Below are 24,199 nucleotides of genomic sequence, written 5' to 3' on the forward strand. Positions count from 1 at the left end.
CGCGCAGGAAGTCTAATCAGTGTCAGTGGAAAATGTTTTTGAATGGTCCTCAAAGCTCTGCACAAGATTGGACCGCCTTCTCCACCTGGCAAATAATATATGGAGCCTTCTGGAGCACCCTGCGTGATACCTGGCTAGCCCAAGTTTCTGCCTCTTCCAATGACAGCTGTGCTTTCTCGGTGCTGGAGTAGGAACGAAGCAGGTTATTCTGCTAACCAAAACACGGTTATTCTGTAAACAGTTCAACTGCCTTAGCAACATCTTGGATCTATTTTTTTGTACACTGAAACTATTTCAGCGAGTACTAGTCAAAGGATGGACAGTGGAGCTAGGAACAAAGTTCAAAGCATTCAGGGTGGTTACCAAAACGGACAGGCATGTCTCATTACACAGCCCTACAGAAGAATATTTCGGCAAACATTAAAACCAAGTTGAACCAGGTAAACACTGTTAGGTGATTGCATGATATATAAACTGTGTGAATGTCTGATACTAATTAAGACAGTAAAGTTAGCATAAGTTGGGCATTTTGTACCCTGCTTCACACTTGATCAGATAACTTCAGAACGTAGACACATTCGGACCAATACACAAACTATGAGAATCAAGATTACTACTGACTGTTTGTGTCCAATGGGGCAGAATTAGTTCTACATTATATATGAAGTATCAGATCTGAGACTATTTAGTTAGCGATGCACTGTGATTAATGCATGAAATGTGGCTGGCAGATCGCTAAGTGTAGAAGTAGTCCTCTGGTTTATTGCAACACCTCTTCAGGAGTGCACTGTCTTTCTTTGTCTGCAACACTTAACAAGGAAAAAAATGACATTTTGGACGATGAACCACCCCATACATGTTACTCAGCTGAAAGGACCAGCACTGTGTTTTAAAGCTTGAGCAGTGAATAACTTACTTTTTCATGAGCTCTGCAATTCTTTGGCATTCTTCCTTGTCATAAAACCAAATCCCATATATGGAAACTGTAAAATAAAAGCAAGCGAAAATACTGAGTTATCTGGCACGCTGGACTGTTCACTTGAGCACTATATGGATCTTTGAGGCTGGGGTAATCGCTGCTCTGAACTCAAGGTTCAGAAAAGGGGGTGGTGATGAACAGAGTGTCTGAATTAAGCAGATCACTCTTACCCAGTCCAAATATCAGGGCTTGATCCATCACCGTTATTTAGCTCACTGCACCATCCCAGCTCAGAACCTGGCTATATGCAAATCAGTCTGTCCCTGGCCCATTGCATCATGGGAACAGGGCAGACTAAACTACCAAGCCAATTCTTCACCAGAAAGGAGACAAGCTTCCGGGGACCGGTTTCTGGCATTTCAGCCGTCGTCGGCCCGGCTTGCTTGAATCCTGATGGTGCAGTGAGCAAGGGACTCATGTCTGAGGATTCAAGCAAGCCGGGCCGACAACGGCTGAAATGCCAGAAACTGGTCCCTGGAAGCTTGTTTCCTTCCCAGTGTAAGAATTGGCTTGGTAGTTTGGTTTGCCCTGTTCCCATCATGCACTGGGACAGGAACAGACTAATTTGCATATAGCCAGGTTCTGAGCTGGGATGGTGCAGTGAGCTAAAAAACGGTGTTGGATCTAGCCCTGATCTCTTGACTGGGTGAGAGTATTCTGCTTAATTCAGAGACTCTGTCCATCACCGCCCCTTGTTGTTAAATATTTTGTCCACCCTAAGCGTGGAAGGGTATACTCAGATGTGAGTCCCTTGCTCATTGCACCATCAGGATTCAAGCAAGCCGGGCCGACGACGGCTGAAATGCCAGAAACCGGTCCCCGGAAGCTTGTTTCCTTCCCAGTGTAAGAATTGGCTTGGTAGTTTGGTTTGCCCTGTTCCCATCATGCACTGGGACAGGAACAGACTAATTTGCATATAGCCAGGTTCTGAGCTGGGATGGTGCAGTGAGCTAAAAAACGGTGTTGGATCTAGCCCTGATCTCTTGACTGGGTGAGAGTATTCTGCTTAATTCAGAGACTCTGTCCATCACCACCCCTTGTTGCTGAACTCAAGGTAACATTCAGCTCTGGCAGGAGCAGTACGTCACCAAGACTTAAGGCAAGAAATGACACCCAGAATGCACTACATACAGATGCGACATTGCAATGTTCAAGGTGTGTGTACTGTATTTAACATTGTACCTATGATTCAACGCAGCCAACATGCAACAAAGACTTCACAATTACTGCCGCTTTGGGAAATTTTTCGCTCCACGCAGATTTAATAGAGTACAAATACTTATGGTTTACAGAGGAACAAAGCAAAAGCACACTGTGGACCACTTTAAAACTAAGTCCTTCGACATGCCATTTTAACAAGAAAAACATTAATAAAACACTTGCTTTTCTTCTGAAACAGCAATGCTACCAGTTCATTTTTTACAATATTGATTACCTGGCTGAATCAGAAAAAAACATCCCCTAAGTAGTGTGTGAAAACTGCTATCAGTTGAGGCTTATTAAAAAAAAAAAAAAAAAAAAGCCTGCCGAGAACCATGAATGCACATCCTCATTATGGCCCGCCCAATAACCCTCTTGTGTATATCCTATGTGCACTCGTCAACGCAGGTCGGTATCTGCCACACAAGGTAACACAAGCGGAGTCTAATTGAAAACTACCTGTCTGTGGTTGAGAAGTAAGAGTAAAGCCTGGAAAACAAAATGCCATCTGACATTCTCCATTTAGTGGACCAGTACTGTCCCAGTAGATGTTGTGATGTAAGGATTATGGGCTTTCGTGATTGAAGAGGCACAACAAGGAGGAAGGAGTACAGGAGTAACTGACATAATTATCGCTAATTTTTATACTCCGTTCTCTACCAAGCACAACGTTTGGGAACTGATTTCAAAGAAGAGAACGTGCTAGGAGGAACAGTAGTGCAAGCTATCTTGCAACAATACACCTTGAAGGACAATTTAGTCAAAACCAGCATCGAGTATTGATACTAGGTTTCCGATTGAAGGAGTATGAAATTACCAATGTGGCAATCACGTGCATTTTCGTGCCGGGAACATGTTTCTAGAAAGCACAAAGGGGCCTTAGGTCTGACTAAAAGGCCAAACTATGAAAAAAATGTGCTGTAGATTGTTTAACTTCATTGCGATGCAGGATTTTATCTTCTAGCAAAGGATGGTTTTAGATGCTTGCCTGTTCGAGTCACTTCCACAGCACTAATAAACAGAAGAAGAACATCTCAAAGTTTATGAAAAATCTCAGGCCTCAACTCAGAAGGACTGTGGAATATCTTCTGATTTGATGGAGTGAGGCATCTGAAAACAAGGCAAGATAAAGAACTACCTTCTTCGGATGGAAGTTTAAATCAACACTTGGAATTAATCACGCAAACGTTTGAAGATAGTTCAACTGTCACATGCCAAAATGACGAGGGATACAAGGACCTGACTTAGAAGAAATTTAAAAGGATGCTACTGTCTCAAAGTGTTTGTTCATGCGAGCTACTGGGTCACGCCGAATCCAGCCCTGGAACAGGTCGCTGAAATAGCATACTTCCTGGAGTGTGCTTATATGTCTCAGCAGAGGTCTCAGTATTTAATGGGTTAACGAACCGTGATAGTTAACTGTACAGCTCAGACTGGGTGTTTTTCCCTAACCAAATACCAACAACAGAATGCTAGACTGTGATCGACTTTTTTTTAATGAAACAATTATTTATTCAGAAGCAAATAATAAGAAACAAAAAAATATATATATTTTTTAGAATGAAACAGGGTCTTTTACCAGCAGAATTAGGAGTAAACAATGTCCATAACGTCAGAGTTCCTAATTCAAAGTACCTTAGATCAAAAAAGAGAACATGTGCAAACACACAAGTCTTAGCCAAGATAATACAAACACCACCTGTTGTCTAGAAAAATAACCACTCACTAGCGAGGTTTCCATTGTACAGGATTCGCCCCGCCAGTTTTGTTTTTTTTAACACATTTTACAATTTGGAAGATTGGATCTTTAAACAAAAGGGGTTATTAAACAGCCGAACCTGTGTGATTATGAAACACAAGCACGTGTTCGGCTCCATTCACACTGGGGTCCATTCGCTCCAAACGGCACAGGAAAAACAGCAGAGTAGCAGGGGAACACAATGTCCTAGAGCAAGCAGGGCAGAGCACTAAGTGGCGATCTTAATTAATGTACAATAAGCTCATACCTCGGTGGCGGTGCACCTGCTGCTGAAGTGTCCTGAGTGGGCCCATTCCAGGCGCGCCTCGCGGAGCACGTCACGCCTGCGCGCGGAGACGCAGCCAGGAGCTCGCGCCTTCGGCGGCAGAGGCCGTATCAGGGCTGTCAGTGGCGCGATACGAAAGGCAGAGCCCGGCATGACTTACTGAAGGGCCCAGATGACAGGCAGGCAGCGCGCGTCTCCCCTCACTTCAAAGTAGAAGTTTTCCATGTAAAACTGCGGAAGGGAAGAGGCGGGGCAGGGAGAGCCCTGGCAGATTACGTCTGCACTGGGGCAGGAGACACCAAAAGGCCTCAGAGCACACAGTGCTTCGGGAGTGGGGACAGCAGCTAGGTCACCACCAGCAAACTTCAAACTCACACAACACGAGGGCAGCGTTTTAATTTACTGCGCAACAGTAGGAGGCACACCTGTGACTGCTGCCCCTGAGGAGACTGGCAGCATACAATAAACCACGGACCACTGTAGACTAACAGAAGCGTTCATTGGTGTTTCTGAAGTTCAAAATGCTGCGCGCCTTTGTTCAGCAGGCGTCGGCACGGTACCAGCCGCTCCCAAAAGACACGGCACCCGACCCCAACCTGAAGTACAAGGGCACACTGATGTACGAATCGGAGCTCGAGAGCGTGTACATCACACCTGGAGGTAAGGCCTGGACACCAGGCACCGGACTGTGAGGTTCTCTGCGCCCTCACAATATAAAGGCGGGAGGCGGAGAGGGCTCTGGGGGAGTGGCAATGACTTACACCACACATGGTAGGCAGCTTTGACGGAAGCTTCAGGGCGCTGTCCACTTGTGGGCCACGAGCTGGTGAAGTTTGATTAGCCTTGGAGGCATCGTGGCCCCATATGCACTCTAATAAAGTTATTCTGTGTAGACGGCGTCTTCAGCTAAAACAGTCTTACTAAAGGTTATGAACCAAAGAAGATGAACAGGAGGGTGGAAGTGGGTGTGCAGACTCGAGAGTTACAAGTATTACACACACAGAATTGTAAGTGCATGAAGATGTTACCCAAGGAGCTTCTTGGGGCGTAACTGGTAATAGAATTACAACAAGCATTTGCAATGCAATAGGTCTCGCAGCATTAAAGTTTGAGTTTTTGGCATTGTATATGACAATGGGTTGCATTAAATTTTTAGCAAAGTCTGTATTGGTGTTACTAATAGCAGAAGGATTGGGCCAATCAGTATTATACGTTAATATGGTTTCAAAAGAATGTCTTTGTTGAGGAGATTTGGAAATCAGGTGAGTTTCCCTTGAAGAGGGTAGGACCGGATAGTGGTGGGTAAGGGTGAGGCCCTCAATAAATGGTCGGAAGTCCTCTTTCCCTGCTTTGTTTTTGTGCTTGTGGCCCCTGAGATGCTATATTCTTTTGGATGATGTCACTGAGGTTCAAGACCCTAAAGAGTGAGGCAAAAATCTAACCTCTGTTGATGTACCAAAGTCTAAGAATGTACCATTGAAGTATGGGTGGTGAGCAGAGATGGAGGCTCAGGAGACCAGGCTGAGGGCAGTTGTATCTGAAGGGGAATGGGACGTCAGGACAGAACTTTCCATGGAGAGAGGCTGGGGTGGGAGCAGAAGCAGGGGGTTTTGAGGATTTGATCGACTCTTCTGCCTGTGCCTTGGGTGTTTCCAGTTTGCTCAAGCCTGTATTAGCTTTGCCAATTGCCTTTGGTGGGGCTGCAAAGCATTGAGATGCTGCCCACAATCATCAAAATAAAAATGTATAACAAAATGCCCACACAATGGCTGTGCAGTTATTCCACTGTCAAAAGCATGCATCAGAATGTATGCGCACTTCGCTGACATTACATAGGTGTGTTTTGCTCCAGTTTTCTTTTTTTTCCAATTCAGTTTGGAAGACGGCAAATAGAAAAATAAATATTTTTTAGCACAAAAGCTCCAATTAAAATAAATAAATAAAAAAGCTGGTGTGAGGTAGAGCGGTCGTAATGTAGGAGCGGGTGGGAAACGGAAACAAGTCAGCCCAGCACCATGTGACTCTGGGCAATAAATTGCGTAATATTCCTGACGGCCCCCAACGCCGGGATGCCTCCGGGTAACTGTTCGTGCTTTACAAATACTGGATTTACAACTCCCCTTGACTGTCTTCAGCTTGGGGACAGGGGAGAAGGGAAAAGTATGTAAAAGGAAGATGTGGAAAGACCGCGAAGAGAAGGTTATGTGTGGTAAGGGGCAAAGAGAAGGTGGGGTGAGGGGAAAGTAGAACAGAAAAGGGAGAACACTGAAGGAGCAGAAAGGTGGAACACGGATACAAGCACTGTGGAGAGAGAGGAAAAAAACAAACGAGAAACCACACAAACCCGGGAGGAGCACATGAGACAGGAGGCATAGAGAAAGAAGAGGTTGAAATGGAGAAGAAGAGAAGACAACTGGGCAAAGAATGGGATGAGAGGAAGAGCGTGACTGAGTGACGCTGTGTGCACACGCCTAGGTGCCTTGAAGCGAGCAGCAGCGCAGTGCCTGGTGACTCTCCTTGATGGCGGCAGTGTGTTTGTAAGCTGGCAGGGCACACTGCACTTAATTACTACCTCTAGGCGCGGTCTAGTGTGTGTTGCGGCTTCCAATGCACACTGAGGTAGTGACGCTTTGTGCAGCGCCGAGAGTGCATCTGCCATTACTGCAAGGCGCTGTCCATACCACGGGGCCTGCGTGAGGGTGCTACGTAGGCAGAACTGTCACTGATGTCAGCACAGCGCTCTCTGCTGCTGCCAGGCACTTTATCGCACATGACCTCCACTCTGCTTCTCTCCAAAAGTCATCCTATGTTCTTTAAACCCTAAGACACAATGGATCCATCCTCGCACACAGCAAGAGTTGACCAGTGTGCTCAGACTTGGTCCTCGCAGCACTAGAGCCTCGCAGCCCGATTCAGAGTTTGATGGAAGCGGGACATGTGCCAAGCCGCAGCGAATGGCCCTCTGTGCACTATAATAGAGCGGATGGGACGTCCGTCGCAGCTTGGCAGATGTCCCACCCGTGCTTTCTATGGTCTCGTGAAGTTTATACCAGAGAGGAAAGAAACAGCCGAACCTTCGTTGTCTGCAAGAATCCAATATACATGTGACTGGTGGGACGGCGCCTGCAGGGACATGTTTTATTGTGTTCACAGCGCCGCCAAATACCATCCCAGTAATTAACATGCATCGAATTGGAAGTCACCCATATGTGATACGGTTATTTAGAAGTCCACATGTTACTTTTAATAGGTTGGTGACTGCAACAACCCGAATACATGTTATTACTTACTACAAGCCACATGGACAACGATAGGGGAGATGGGGCCCCCCGCATTTGATAAAAGCAGGTGCTGTGCTGAAAACTGAAGCGCGCAGTCCTCAAAAGTTTGATTTTTGAAGGAAATATAGTTAATAGTGCTGCAGAGGAAGGACAAACGAATACAACTTTAGAGGCACAACTTGACCTTTGTCACTGAGAAATACACTGCAGTACAGGACCATACCAGCGGATAACTAGAACCTATACCGCAGCCGTCAATGTAACTACTATTTCAGCTTCCAATTGGTCACAGCAGCTTGCGCCCTACCTTTCATTGGTTTACTGTCTCTCTGTAAATTACATGCCCCGCCCACATGCATTAGACACCCCCAAAAAGTAAGTCACGTAGAACTTGCCGCTCCCTTACCGTGTAGTACGACAAGAGACCCGCGTTGTAATCCAGCACGAACCAGCGGTACTGCCAACCTTTCATAACGTTCGTCCATTTGCTTAGCGGACCTTCCATGATAGACGCCATATTGGGACAGAATAACAACACCACCAGCGACGTCACGTGGCACGTTTTCTGTCGGGCGAAGTGATGACGTGATGACGTGGACTGTGGCGCGCGAGGAGAGGGGATGCATAAACTGGTGTCCTGCGCAGCTTGTGCACGAGATGAGGGGAAAGACCGGACTGGCGGTAAGTGGGATGGGGGGCGGTGCGCTTGTGTGTGCGAGCGTGTGTGTGTGTGCAACGGAGGAGCGTGTGTGTGTGTGCGCGACGGGGGTCTCTGTATGTGTGCGTGCGTGGATGTGTGCTTGTGTGTGTGTCTGTGTGTGCGCATGCGTGCAGAGGGTGCCTGTGTATGTATGCTTCCCAGGAGACAGACACGGCGAGCGCGTTCGCGCGCGCGCGGCCGGCGGAAAAGGCAAAGCGCGCGACCCAGACTGTCTCCTGGGAAGCATGCTCCCTGACATAAGATCTCGGCGAGTACAGCGCTGACGCGCTGTATCGCTACGAGACCTAAAAACCAGGAGCAGCCGCCGAAAATACATAGCACTAAGAACGCATTCGCCAAGCCGTCAGTAATATTCTGCAAGATATGCAAAGGAAACATCAAACGGGATGGTTTAGCATCTGGTATTGCGGTATTCACAATCAAAAGTTAAACTTTTTCTTAATGCAGTACCGGTTCCTTTAAGGAAAATGGGCTACTTCAAAAAAATCTTTCACATTTGGTAATGCAGTCACGCGGATGGTGGCATGCTATTCTTAGCAGGCTACCATCTCTCCGTTTGTAGTCAAAGTGTAAGGGGAGAAATAGCGACTAGCGTAAATACTATTCTTTAGGCATTTCGTAGATTTTGGAATGCAACCTATTACTACATAGGTATCATCACCAAAATCAGATACAGGTCATAAAAATGTGTGCAATTTGTAAGGACTTATTGCGACCTGTATCTAAGTACATCTGTCCCTTTTGTCTAATTTGACTCTAAAGTTGAGAACCGCATCCCTGCAGATGCCGCTCTAAGTGTTTGTTTTATAAACCTCGCTTGAAGAATATTTCACATTACTATTCGAGTATTTTCTGCTCTACTTTCTTACTTGCAAATATTAGCAAGAGACAGAGCTACTGCTCAAATCAAGACTTATTTGGAGTCAATTATTAAATGTTTTTTTCCTGGTTAAAATGGTCCACATTTCACACGAGACTCCACATTTTTATCACAGAAACGAAACTGCCATGATTGTGATAAGCAGAGAACTGTAATTATGCAAACTTAGTGTTTCTTTTGAGCAACACCTTTTCATCCAAGTACAGCTAAAATAAAGGAATTTGGAGGTAAAGTCTTCAATAATTTATCCCATTGAAGGAAATTATGAAGGTTTAATATAGAGACAGAAATGACTTACTCCCCCCCCCCCCCCCCGTGCCCCCTGTTCTTGTTTACCGTCCACACTTTCTTTTTGGTGCTTATTTGTATTTGCTGTGAAGCGCTCTGATACCCTCGGGTCCAGCTAGCGCTATACAAAACTTCAATAAATAAATAGTAGAATGGAATACAACACTTGTTAACCCTTTACAACCAGGCTATAGCAAGATGTCTCAACAAACACTTGCAGCTGACAACTGCTGTGATTTGCAGATCATGAGATAGAATCCTGGCCAGGACAACTCAGCCTTCCATCTTTCCAGGGTCAATAATTAGAATACCATTAAACTCGGAAATAACTGCTATTTACAGCCAATAGAAACATCTGAGTGCTGAATGACAATTGTGGTACGTTTACTAAGGTTAAGTATCTATAATCATTAGGAGCAGATCAATAACGCCTACACTGCAGATGCAGGCCAATTCTATTTACCCAACAGGAACAGACCAATAATGTTTGCTTAACACACGAGGACCAACAATGCATATCCGAATCCAAGTATGCTTACTAAATTGGAATATTTAAAAATTATTTACTATACAGAGGCAGACCAAGAATGCATAGTCTATCAGAATAGCCCAGCAATGCTCGCGTATTAGAAGAACAGGAATAAGAGTAGCATAAGTGTAGGAGGGGATGCCCAACAGGAGCAGACCTACAATGCTTCCCCAACAGCAGCACGCCAAGTAAACTCGCCCAACAGGAGGAAACTATAAATGCTTGTTCTACAGCCGCTTACCAAAAAGGTTTACCCAATAAAGTACACCAAAAGTGCTTGCCAACAAGAGCATACCAAAACTACCTTCTAGAACTAGGCCAAATGATGCTTATCCAACAGGAACAAATAAAGCATGGTTACCCTAACAGAAGCAGAATGCTTCAATGTTTTCCGGTAGAAGAATATATATGCTTATCCCAAGGACAGGACTAAGAATAGATACCAATGTAAAACCTAGAGTGCTTGCTCCTTTGGAGGACACCTAAAAATGCTTACCTCAAATATAAAAAAGTTAACTATTTAGGATACTACAAGTGTTTTCCCAACAGGATATGATAAGGAACACGTACTGTAGAACTAGCCAAAAAAGTGTACTCCTCAGTACCACACCAACACTGTTTAAGCTACAAGAAAAGACATTGAATTTTTAATGTGTTGGTGCAGAAAATTAATGATTATTCTAAAACAAGCAGATCAAAGCAATCTACCAGAGGAAGCAGACTACAAATGGCTGCCCTACATGGAGGGCCAGGAACACATACCAAACAGACGCATAAACGTTCAAGCGAGTAAGAACATAAATGCCTATTCCAGTGAAAGAGAATTGGAATACTTTCTTAACAGTGGTTCAATAAGAGCTTATCAGAGCAGAAGTAAAAACAGAATTCTTCTCCTCAAGGAACCACCAATCATAACACTATGGAAATAAATAATGAAGGCTTTCTCAGCAATCACAAACCAAGAATGTTAAGGATGTGCTAATAGATCACTGACGTGAGCCTGCTCTACAGATGTGGACTATGAATAATTAGTCCTCACTGGTACATAATGAAAGGTTATATACAGAAGGATAGTAACAGATTGCCACATACAGGTAGGATGAAAAATCTTATCGCATAGGGAGACCAACACTTTTCATCCCATTTGAAGCATGCCAAAAATGCATAAACCACATAACCAGTACGACAATTTATAATCATAAATTTGAGAAAGTAGGTTATCACCCAACAGAAGTAGATCACATGCTTACTCAAAGACAAAGAAGGTAGGATTTATTTTTACAAACAAATGAAGCAGTCTCACATCAATAGAAGATCATATTTATTTCCCTCCACTAATAACTACAGTAGAAACTTAATTATTAACTGGCAGGGAGATTGATATAACCTACCACAAAGTTATTAATGTTGAGCAATGTTAAGTAAAACATGTTTCGAAAAAGAATCATTGTTTCCTCTTGGTAGCTGCAGCTTAAAGAGAAATGGCTCCCGTCAGAGGAAATGGGTGCCAAGTAGTTTAGAAGCACCATAAGAACATTCAGGTCAATAAATGAATCCATATACTTTACAAACCAATTTTATAAAAAAGGCATAAGAGGTAAAAGAGCTCCATACAAACAAATATCGGAAAAGGGGACCCGGAGTTATAATTATTTAAAAAAAAGGCAAGAGTTCCCTAGAAAACAAAAGAGACTTTCAAACACCTATATTATCCCAACAGGCTGTGTTTTTCAAACAAGCTTCTAGTAGGCAGGAATAGTTTCGTTTTTAGTACAAACAAACTACAGCCTCTCAAGACCATGGTGAAGGGTAAAAATAATTCAGTTTTTAGGAAAATGCCTTTTGGATACAAAAGATTACTTGCAGTAACAAAAGGTCTATCATCCTGATCATAAGTGCCCCAAAAATCCGGGTGGGCCAGGTAACGCTAGTTACTGTGTACCAAGCTCTGTGGGAACACTGCAGATTTTGAGTTTTGCCTACACTTCACCAGCTGAAAACGAGACAAAAGTCTCCATGACACGTCAATAGAAAATGGAGAGAAAATAATCTATGATTTCACACAGAAAAACAAATTCCCAATGTTATCCCCCAATAACATGTATTCGGATTAGTCTGGAGTAATCCTAGCAGCGCCTTTAACTCTAGGAGTTTTGGGGGTTTTGGAGATTTAATACCTGGCTTATTAGCAGACCACTTTTAGTTTTTTCCAGGTGCTCAAAAGCTGTTAAAAGCAAATATCGGGGGCGTGACCAAGATGGCGACGGGGGGCGTGGCCAAGATGGTGACCTGATAGGACGTGTCCCGCTCGGCTCCCCGGCCCTGAACCCCGATTTGCCCCGTTCCTAGCCTGCAAGTAGCCCCCAAACCACTGGTGCTTTGCCCTGCCGTGCGGGGCTTCTCAGTGGCACCCACCGAGACATCCCTTGCAGCCGCGGGCACAGAGATAGACCCATCGCGACGTGGAGGCCGGGAGAGCAACAGCCGCAGGCCTGCCTTGCCTGGTGCGGCCCCTGTGGAGGCTCCGGAGGGTCTGAAGGCCTATCGGTGGGACGCCATCCGCATCCATCCGCTTCGGCAGGAAGCTGCAGCAGCATCCAGGCCTCGGCAGCGCGCCCACTGGGTTTGTGTGTGGCAGGCGGCGGCCCTGCACGAAAATATAGGCCCGGGCTTTGGGCCTACACTGGGTGGAGGAGCGGCGATCGGCGGAAGCCCCTGCCCTGACGTGGGGCCCTCAAGGTGAGCCCGTAGCATCGCCCTGTCCGGGGACTACACACGACAGCCCCAGCCATGTCCTGACCCACCGGAGGTATGTGATCGGGAGCAAGCCGTGACCTGTGGCGACACCTGGGCTGGGCCCGACTGGCGGCAAGCGTTGGAGGCCTGCCATCGGCGCGAGGTGGGACGATTACCCACCCACGCAACTGACTAATCTTTTGGGGAAGTGGAGCGCTACGACAGCGGGTGCCCCCAGTCAAGACGCGCCTTGTCTTCCGACTGATCTCGACCCGGGGCTCCGCGAGGGCATACCGGGCGTGCACTCCGCAGCGAGAGCTCCCTTCGGCTGTTGTCCATCCTGCGCACCTGATGGCATCGCGGCTGAGCCATCTAGCCGTCTGGGTGCACCCTCCTGCGGCCGACGGCCCCACTCTGCCTTGCCCCCCGCAGCCGGCCCAAACGTGCCGCGATGGCCAACTCGAATCGCAGAGGGGGCCGCCCGATCACGGATATGTTGATGAAAGCTGCGACGAAGGGTGAGAAGGCCCAAGTGCCCCCATCGCCATCTGTGCCAGCTGTCACCCCGGAGAGGGACGGCGGGGAGGCCCCTATCACGAAAGCCTTCTTTGAAACCCTTTTCAATACCCCGCGCGAAGACTTCCAAACCCTGAAACAGGACTTAGCCGGTGAACAGCGAGAACTTCGCCGTGATGTGGACGGCCTGGGGAAAAGAGTGGAGGCGGTGGAGGAGCCGAGCCATGCCCGCTGTGAAGAATTGAAACACCTGCAGCAAGAGGTCCTCCGCCTTCGGGACCAACAAGTGGACCTCCAGGCGCACGTGGAGGACCTCGAAAACCGCTCGCGGCGGAATAACATACGGGTCCGGGGAGTGCCATTGAAAGCGGAGGGGAATTGTGTTACTACTTATCTGCAGGACCTGTTTCGGGAGATTCTTGGCGAGCCTGCTGACTTTATTATACGCATAAACCGGGCGCATAGGGTCGGCCTGGCACGTCGCGCCCCAGCCACACTCCCTCCCCCCCCCGGACATCCTAGCCTTTCTCCCGGATTTTCCCCTGAAAGAAAGAATTTTGAGAGAAGCCCGCCAGACTCAACCTTTTCGCTTTCGGGACAGTCCAGTGGGGTTATTCCAAGACCTTTCAGCGATAACGCTCCAGAAACGCAAGGCTTTCCGGGTGGTCACCACATTTTTAAGAGACAAGGGGGTGCCCTACTCATGGGGCCACCCGTTTCGGCTGATTTTCAAATGGGAGGGAGTCCTCCACCAGCTACGCTCGCTCCAGGACACATGTGCCCTGCTAGGTCTTGACTTGCCAGAGGATGGGCGGGCGGGGGATGCCTCCCTGAGGTCCTCACGAAACGACTTGTCGCAACCCTCCCATGATGGTTGGCAGCAAGTACGGAGTCGACACTCGCCAAAATCACGCCTGAGACGAGACCCAGCGACCGTCGCCATGGAACATGCAGAGGCCATCCAAGAGGTGGTCAAGGATACAGCGGCTCCACCCTGAAGTGACATGGTTTGGGGATCTGCTTTCATTGCCTGACATTTGAGAGGGCGGGGGGGAGAAGGGGGGCCACAGGGGTCGCCACTGCCACGTACTCCTCCATTTTGGGACTCTACGGGCCTGACTTGATTCCGGATAGGCCCGGGACTATGATTCACATTTGGGACTCACAGGTTGGGGCTGGGGGGGGAGGGGGGGTAGTTGAGGGTTTGCAAGGGGGGGGCAGTTGGGGACTGGGGGGTTGGGGGTTCAGGGACGGGGAGGGGGAGGAGGAGGGGAGGGGTCGGTTGGGACTGGGACGGGGTTGGGGGAGGGGCTATGGGTGGGAACCAGTGTGCCGAGGGGTTTCACAGTGCTGGATTGCTCACTAGATCTCCATCTGACACAGTGGCGGGATTGCGCTCCCATGGCATTCCGCTCACCTGACCTCTTATGATAGATTCCAGTTTGAAGGTGCTGACCCTTAATGTGAAGGGGTTGAACAATCCTGTTAAGCGGAGAGCTGTGATCTCATATCTGGAGAACTCCAGGGCCGAGATTTGTTGATTGCAAGAAACTCACCTTTTGCCCAAGGACTGGTACAGGATGCGCTCCTATGCCTTCCCCCAGCAGTTCTTTTCTTCTCTCGCAGCGAAGAGGGCAGGGGTGGCCAACTGGTGTCTAGGCGCTTTCAAGGAAAGGTGGGAGACAAGGCAGGGGAGGTCAAAGGTCATCTCTTAGCTTACACCTTTCTACTAGGGGACCGGCGCTTGACAATCGGCTCCCTCTACGCCCCAGAGGACAGGAGTCTTCTTTAAAAGGTGTAGTTTCAGAAGCGCTTCAACCCTCTAATTCCCTCTTGCTCATAGGGGGGGATCTCAACCTGGTCATGGACACGAATAGGGACAGGTCAGGGCATCACTATGGGGATACAGGTGCTATTACAGCCGCCGGTACGGAGTGGCTTCAAGAGAGGGGCCTGATGGACCTCTGGAGGGCCAAGCACCCTAACAACACAATTCACCTTCTATTCCCACGTGCACCACACCTACGCCAGGTTGGATTACTACTTAGGCTCCTCTGAGCTGCTCGCGACCCTCAGCGATGTTTGCATCGTGCCGGCGGCCCTCTCGGATCATGACGCGGTGGAGCTGTCGCTCAAGATCCCCAAGCCCACCCGCCCCCCCTGGGTCGTGGTGGCTGTGCGAAACACTCCTGCAGCGACCGGACGTCACTAAGCAGCTTCATAAATGTATTACTGAGTATCTAGCTCTTAATGATAATTCAGAGACATCGGTCTCGGCCCTGTGGGGAGCCCTGAAGTAGGTAGCCCGAGGTGAACTCATTGCGATAGCCGCGGCAGAAGCCAAGGTCCGTAAGGCAAAGAGGGACGACCTCACCACCCAGTTTTCTGAGCTGGAGAGGGTTCATAGCCACACCTAGCTCCGCGGGTCTGGAGACAATTGAAGGCTGCTAGAGCCCTGTTGGCTTGCCTGGACACTGACAGGGCGGAATTTGCCGCGCTTCGTCTCCGTCATACATATTGCGTTGGGGGCAACAAAACGGGATGCTTACTTGCTAGCGCCCTGAAAGCTAAAACCCAACGCTCAAAGATCTCCGGCCTCACGGACGACTCGGGCGCAGTCCTCACTGAAGAGACACAGGTTGCGGAGGCGTTCTCGATACCCTCTCTCACGGAACCTTATGTTCCTGACCAAGGCTGCCAACAAAATGTCTGTCAAATCTAGGGACAGTACCCTACAGCACATAATAAGAAGGGAAGACTCTACTACCATCACTAGAGTTATCACCACGTACAACGAAGATTCCAGAAAGGTTAGCAAAATACTAGCAGACAACTGGAATCTACTTAAGACTGACAACATCATAGGAGGCACACTAAGTGATCGTCCATCCATAACTTACAGAAGAGAAAAGAGCTTAAGAGACATACTTGTCAAAGGCGATATCAGTCCTAAAGGCAGTGCTAACAGCCATAACCTAAAAGGGTTCTATCCATGTGGTCACTGTCATGCTTGTAAATACAGTGTGATGATTAAAGAGGTACAAATACCTGGTATGAACAGAAAACATAACAATCAATTTCTAACATGCAGCAGCACGTATGTTGTTTATGTTCTAGAGTGCCCGTGTAAATTGAAATATGTGGGTAGCACTGTATGTATGGCAAAAAAGCGTGTACAAGAACATCTGCGGGCCATCACCAACATCGATACGTCCTACCCCATAGCACGTCATTTCCAAGTCCACCATCAGTCAAATAATGGCATGCTCAAATACTTTGCACTGGAACAGGTGAACGTAAGCAAAAGAGGGGGTAATAGACTTACAGCACTACGTAAAAGAGAATCCAAGTGGATCATGGAGCTAGAGTCTAGATCCCCGGGTGGGCATAATTTGGACGAAGAATTGGCTATTTACCTCCATGAAACATAGAGGGGAGGGACATATTAGTGAATTAGCTGCAAAACTGGTTATAGCATAGAACGATGCGAGTTGGTTAAATGTAAGATTTTGTGCATTGGTTTTAAATCTTTTAATTCTTAATTTTAAGCTGTTTTCTTTTCCTTTCTGTTTATATCATGCAGGAGGAACAAGCAGGGACCTATCTGAATTTAGCTGCATGGGATGCAGGATTCAGCTCACTCTTTTCCTTTCACCCTATTTATGACAATACCCTTTTTTCCTCTCGCGCATTAGCTTTATGAGCTAGAATAGGATTATAGATTTAAGTAAATAATAAACTACAATATAGACATGTTCATGTCAAATCCATGTGAAAAAAGGGGGTATCTGCTAAAATAGTATTGCTTAATTGTTAATTTTTCTTGCACTTTTTTTGCACTTTTTCAATGGTGTATGTTGTCATGCATTAATGATATCTGTTGTTTCGAGCCTCCTTCTGGGAAGGGTTTAACATTTCAAGTGTATAAATACGGGCACTAGTCCGAGTACAGAATATGTTTGATTTAAATTTAAATTAACATGACATTAAAGGCATGTGGTTTCACTGCAATGCGATGAACCTAGTAGGCACTACTCGTCCAGCCCGGGCATTCTGCCATTTGAACACATGGTTCACGCTGGCAGACATGGTTTTAAGAAAGCCGTGTTTTCTACTTTTCTCTCCATGTAAATTAAAATCGGGCAGAATGCACATTCAACATTCAAGTGATTTGTTGCCCGCATAAGTTGTTTTTCTTAGTGAATGTTAAAGGAAATATATTAATTTATGCGTTCGCTTAAAACATTATACTTTGTGAAACCAATATTGCGGAAGGTACTACATCTCATGTAACGTGTATACACTGCATTTACTGTTACAAACCTCCCCTTTCTCCACTCCAAGATGGCGCTTTCAGTTACAGATACATTACATTGCATTAGTACTTTGTTTATGTTTACACTGTGTATGTTGAAAACTTTATTTATGCACGTTATAACTTCACGAAAAAGTATCGTGTGATCAAGACACCGCCGGGTGTCGAAACGCGTAGCGATAATTGTGGAATAAAATGGTGAAACCTTTCTCTCTCTGAGTGCGCATTGGAATTCTTTTTCTTGGCTGTTGAAATATATATATATATATATATATATATATATATATATATATATATATATATATATATATATAAGAGAGAGAGATTCACTGAAAAACATAATGGTAACAGTGGCATTACAGTTAGGTATTGAAATGAGGTAAAAACTATCAGTAAAAATAGCAAAGACCTCAGAAATTCACCCGTCATGGTTTATTGAGCCAAGTATAACTTGCCCCCCCACCATGCCATGCTTCTGACCTCACATTACATAACTCATCATGTTAAATGACGTCACTGATGGCATTTAGGATGACATCACGGAGCACAGAATTGTTTTATTGAAAGCTTCCTCGCAGTACTTGCTGAAAAATAAGGAAGGCAGGATAGCCATGTCAAGTTTTAAAAATACACAAGAAGTTTTCCATGAATCACATCGAGCCCGTCGGAATGGGTCCCTGTTGACCTCGCTATGGTAAAGTTAGCGAGAAATGCAACACAGGCTGCTAGCTGGTGTAACATGGTTTTCAGATGGATCTGACTTTTCTTAGTTTTAACAGATAAAGTGTGGTCCATTTTAGTACCAAGCAAAGGCTTAACGTGAGTACTAACTTAGGCATCCAGTCAGTTCGCATTCAAAACAGTGGTAACTGCAGAAATGTGGGGGGACAAGAGATTTTGGCTGCTGCAACATTAACGAGGCTGCTAGACCGACATACAGGAAACGATCAATGAATGCAACCACCCGCATCTGTTCACCTTTGTTGTGTAAGCAGGGTTTAAAAGCACTTCTCGGAAGGGACGCGTTGTAATGCTGCAAGGCTCACAAGCCCCCCGACTGCAGAGCTACACTATCTTATCTCGAAAAGACGTCCGGAATTCCGAGAGCTTGGCAGGCCGCTTTGGGCCATGGAGGAGCGCTCACATCTTGCCTATGAACAGACATCCATACATGGGAAGGGAAGGCAGCGAGTGGAGGCGGGGGTCTGACTCCCACGCAGCTCGCCCAACGCAGACTATGCTCCTTTAGTGCAAGCGGGGACCACAGCGCCTTCAAGTTCGCCCGCACAGGTGACTGGCCTGACCACCGACACTAGTGAAACACAGCCAATCCATCCTGCCGCCGCACAGTGGGATAAGGTTTCTCAAGCTCCAGTAAGGCACAGAGTACGGATATATCAGAGCCACATTCCCTCTCGCAGAGGAGGTGCACACAGACAGAAGCTCTCCTAGAGCAGATACAACAGACAAATGTGGAGGCTTCCCCTCTACAGAGTGGGTACAACAGAGGCAATGCAAGCCTCCCTCTCTCGCAGAACAGGTACAACGCAGAGAGCAGAAGTGCACGACTCAATCTCACAGAGGAGGTACACCAAAGAAAGAAGCAGTGCAAGCTTCTATCACACAGCAGCTACAGCAGATGCTTCTTCTCTCAGGGCAGGTACACCATAGAAAGAAGCAGTGCAAGCTTCTCACACAGCACCTACAGCAGAGGCTTCTCTCAGGGTAGGTACACCATAGAAAGAAGCAGTGCAAGCTTCTCGCACACAGCAGCTACAGCAGATGCTTCTTCTCTCAGGGCAGGTACACCATAGAAAGAAGCAGTGCAAGCTTCTCGCACACAGCAGCTACAGCAGAGGCTTCTCTCAGGGTAGGTACGCCATAGAAAGAAGCAGTGCAAGCTTCTATCACACAGCAGCTACAGCAGAGGCTTCTTCTCTCAGGGCAGGTACACCATAGAAAGAAGCAGTGCAAGCTTCTCGCACACAGCAGCTACAGCAGAGGCTTCTCTCAGGGCAGGTACACCATAGAAAGAAGCAGTGCAAGCTTCTCGCACACAGCAGCTACAGCAGAGGCTTCTCTCAGGGCAGGTACACCATAGAAAGAAGCAGTGCAAGCTTCTCGCACACAGCAGCTACAGCAGAGGCTTCTCTCAGGGCAGGTACGCCATAGAAAGAAGCAGTGCAAGCTTCTATCACACAGCAGCTACAGCAGATGCTTCTTCTCTCAGGGCAGGTACACCATAGAAAGAAGCAGTGCAAGCTTCTCGCACACAGCAGCTACAGCAGAGGCTTCTCTCAGGGTAGGTACGCCATAGAAAGAAGCAGTGCAAGCTTCTATCACACAGCAGCTACAGCAGAGGCTTCTTCTCTCAGGGCAGGTACACCATAGAAAGAAGCAGTGCAAGCTTCTGGCACACAGCAGCTACAGCAGAGGCTTCTTCTCTCAGGGCAGGTACACCATAGAAAGAAGCAGTGCAAGCTTCTATCACACAGCAGCTACAGCAGAGGCTTCTTCTCTCAGGGCAGGTACACCATAGAAAGAAGCAGTGCAAGCTTCTGGCACACAGCAGCTACAGCAGAGGCTTCTTCTCTCAGAGCAGGTACATCATAGAAAGAAGCAGTGCAAGCTTCTCGCACACAGCAGCTACAGCAGAGGCTTCTTCTCTCAGGGCAGGTACACCATAGAAAGAAGCAGTGCAAGCTTCTTGCACACAGTAGCTACAGCAGAGGCTTCTTCTCTCAGGGCAGGTACACCATAGAAAGAAGCAGTGCAAGCTTCTATCACACAGCAGCTACAGCAGAGGCCTCTTCTCTCAGGGCAGGTACATCATAGAAAGAAGCAGTGCAAGCTTCTCGCACACAGCAGCTACAACAGAGGCTTCTTCTCTCAGGGCAGGTACACCATAGAAAGAAGCAGTGCAAGCTTCTGGCACACAGCAGCTACAGCAGAGGCTTCTTCTCTCAGGGCAGGTACACCATAGAAAGAAGCAGTGCAAGCTTCTATCACACAGCAGCTACAGCAGAGGCTTCTTCTCTCAGGGCAGGTACACCATAGAAAGAAGCAGTGCAAGCTTCTGGCACACAGCAGCTACAGAAGAGGCTTCTTCTCTCAGAGCAGGTACATCATAGAAAGAAGCAGTGCAAGCTTCTCGCACACAGCAGCTACAGCAGAGGCTTCTTCTCTCAGGGCAGGTACACCATAGAAAGAAGCAGTGCAAGCTTCTCGCACACAGTAGCTACAGCAGAGGCTTCTTCTCTCAGGGCAGGTACACCATAGAAAGAAGCAGTGCAAGCTTCTATCACACAGCAGCTACAGCAGAGGCCTCTTCTCTCAGGGCAGGTACATCATAGAAAGAAGCAGTGCAAGCTTCTCGCACACAGCAGCTACAGCAGCGGCTTCTTCTCTCAGGGCAGGTACACTAAAGAAAGAAGTAGTGCAAGCTTCTGGCACACAGAAGCTACAGCAGAGGCTTATTCTTTCAGGGCAGGTACACCATAGAAAGAAGCAGTGCAAGCTTCTGGCACACAGAAGCTACAGCAGAGGCTTCTTCTCTCAGGGCAGGGCAGGTACACCATAGAAAGAAGCAGTGCAAGCTTCTCGCACACAGCAGCTACAGCAGAGGCTTCTTCTCAGGGCAGGTACACCATAGAAAGAAGCAGTGCAAGCTTCTGGCACGCAGAAGCTACAGCAGAGGCTTCTTCTCTCAGGGCAGGTACACCATAGAAAGAAGCAATGCAAGCTTCTCGCACACAGCAGCTACAGCAGAGGCTTCTCTCAGGGCAGGTACACCATAGAAAGAAGCAGTGCAAGCTTCTGGCACACAGAAGCTACAGCAGAGGCTTCTTCTCTCAGGGCAGGTACACCATAGAAAGAAGCAGTGCTAGCTTCTCTCACAGCAGAGGCTTCTTCTCTCAGGGCAGGTACACCATAGAAAGAAGCAGTGCAAGCTTCTGGCACACAGAAGCTACAGCAGAGGCTTCGTCTCTCAGGGCAGGTACACCATAGAAAGAAGCAATGCAAGCTTCTCGCACACAGCAGCTACAGCAGCGGCTTCTCTCAGGGCAGGTACACCATAGAAAGAAGCAGTGCAAGCTTCTCGCACAAAGCAGCTACAACAGAGGCTTCTTCTCTCAGGGCAGGTACACCATAGAAAGAAGCAGTGCAAGCTTCTGGCACACAGCAGCTACAGCAGAGGCTTCTTCTCTCAGGGCAGGTACAGCATAGAAAGAAGCAGTGCAAGCTTCTCGCACACAGTAGCTACAGCAGAGGCTTCTTCTCTCAGGGCAGGTACACCATAGAAAGAAGCAGTGCAAGCTTCTGGCACACAGCAGCTACAGCAGGGGCTTCTTCTCTCAGGGCAGGTACACCATAGAAAGAAGCAGTGCAAGCTTCTCGCACACAGTAGCTACAGCAGAGGCTTCTTCTCTCAGGGCAGGTACACCATAGAAAGAAGCAGTGCAAGCTTCTATCACACAGCAGCTACAGCAGAGGCCTCTTCTCTCAGGGCAGGTACACCATAGAAAGAAGCAGTGCAAGCTTCTCGCACACAGCAGCTACAGCAGAGGCTTCTTCTCTCAGGGCAGGTACACCATAGAAAGAAGCAGTGCAAGCTTCTGGCACACAGCAGCTACAGCAGGGGCTTCTTCTCTCAGGGCAGGTACACCATAGAAAGAAGCAGTGCAAGCTTCTCGCACACAGTAGCTACAGCAGAGGCTTCTTCTCTCAGGGCAGGTACACCATAGAAAGAAGCAGTGCAAGCTTCTCGCACACAGTAGCTACAGCAGAGGCTTCTTCTCTCAGGGCAGGTACACCATAGAAAGAAGCAGTGCAAGCTTCTGGCACACAGCAGCTACAGCAGAGGCTTCTTCTCTCAGGGCAGGTACACCATAGAAAGAAGCAGTGCAAGCTTCTATCACACAGCAGCTACAGCAGAGGCTTCTCTCAGGGCAGGTACACCAAAGAAAGACGCAGTGCAAGCTTCTCGCACACAGCAGCTACAGCAGAGGCTTCTTCTCTCAGGGCAGGTACACCATAGAAAGAAGCAGTGCAAGCTTCTCGCACACAGCAGCTACAGCAGAGGCTTCTTCTCTCAGGGCAGGTACACCATAGAAAGAAGCAGTGCAAGCTTCTCTCAAACAGCAGCTACAGGAGACAGAAACAGCAGAGGCTTCTCACAGAGCAAGTACAACACATACAAAAGCAGTGCATGCTTCTCTCACAGAACTGGTACAACACAGAAAGCAGCAGCAATTACACCATAGAAAAAAGAAGTGCAAGCTTCACTCTTACAGAGCACCTACAGCAGACACAAACAGTGGAGACTTCTCTCACAAAGCAGGTACAAGTCAGGAGCAGTGCCCGCTTCTCTCGCACACAGAAGGTACAGCACAACCAAAAGCAGTGCATGCTTCTCTTTCACACAGAAGCTAGAGCACATCCAGAAGCAGAGCACGCTTCTCTCACACAGAAGCTACAGCAGATAAAAAACAGTGGCAGAGTCTATCTCCCACAGAGCAGTGTATGCTTTAATTTCTCAGAGAACAGGGTGAAGTTAGAAACAGAGCATGCTTCTCTCTCACAGAAAGGGTGCAGCACAGCAGCAGCACAAGTTTCAATCTTTAAAAGAGCAGGTACAACGCACACAGAAGCAGTGCCTGCGTCTCTTTCAGAGCTGGTACAACACAGCAGCAGCACAAGTTTCAATCTTTCATAGAACAGGTACAACGCAGAAAGAAGCAGTGCATGCTTCTCTCTCACATAACAGGTACAACACAACAGCAGCATAGACTAGGGCACAGTGGGGTAGTGCAAATAAATTATGCATGGAGATAAAACCACACACTAAATAGCCTAACTAGTAATAGCAGAGCTGCCTTTCTGCATAAACTCATTGCAGCAGGCCTACTGTGTGGTGGTTGCATTGTTCAGAATGTGTAGCGCGTGTTTAATACTGTGAAAAAGTAAGCTTTGTTTACTAACATCAGTCACATGGTTTAAGGTGATAACGAGTACTTCTCTACGTATTATTGGGACCAAATTATTTTCACTAACATGGCATTAATGTATTTCTGACACTTCAACATATCATACTATACAAACAACGGGGACTGCTACACGCAGCAATACGTTCAAAGGCCTTTCTTCTTTTTTAAATTTAAGAGTAACAGCGTCTCATAAGTATCGTGTCTGCTCATTTCATGAAATCTTTGCTAATCACGAAGACTGAAATTTATGCTAACCTTAACTATCCAGGCATCATTCACTTTTGTCAGAGTAGAGTCTCTTCTTTCTTACTCCCAACATCACTTCCCGATTCCTCCATACATAAGTACTTTTTTTGTACGGTTTTCATTACCTTTCTTTCATTTTTGTTTTTTACATTGTTCTTTTTTAGGTCTCGGTAATATCCGGTCGGCAGACCGGATGTCCGAGAATTAATGATTCTTAGTGGGACTATTTGTCCCACCTCTATTTTAGCCTCTCCCCCATTGGCTGGCTTCCTAAACAGAGGCCAGCCATTGGAGGAGAGAGCTGTCCCTCCGAATAGGCTCCGTCTTTTTCGGATTCGGGGGAGTGATTTTTTGCGTTCTTTAGCCCTGTGACGTCATCTGTCACTCAGAGCGCAAAAAACACGCCCCCGAATCTGAAAATGGCGGTGCTTTTCTTCATGCCATTTCACAACGACCGCCGCCCCAAGAAGTCGCCGAGTCCTCGCCCCTGCTGCTGC

At 47.3% G+C, this 24,199-nt stretch overlaps 1 protein-coding gene across 2 annotated transcripts in view; it reads right to left on the minus strand.

The window, feature by feature from the left end:
- The window catches only part of LOC147668216 (mRNA-decapping enzyme 1B-like), a 261,966-nt gene that overhangs the window by 174,793 nt on the left and 62,974 nt on the right, over positions 1 to 24,199 (minus strand). For both annotated transcript variants that reach the window (XM_086948698.1, XM_086948699.1), the window contains exon 4: positions 917 to 983. In XM_086948698.1, the coding sequence (XP_086804824.1) occupies positions 917 to 983 (67 nt within the window). The remainder of the gene's footprint in view (positions 1 to 916; positions 984 to 24,199) is intronic.

The sequence above is a fragment of the Lissotriton vulgaris genome, unplaced genomic scaffold, assembly GCF_964263255.1.
Source record: "Lissotriton vulgaris unplaced genomic scaffold, aLisVul1.2 SCAFFOLD_214, whole genome shotgun sequence".
In the NCBI taxonomy this organism is placed as follows: domain Eukaryota; kingdom Metazoa; phylum Chordata; class Amphibia; order Caudata; family Salamandridae; genus Lissotriton; species Lissotriton vulgaris.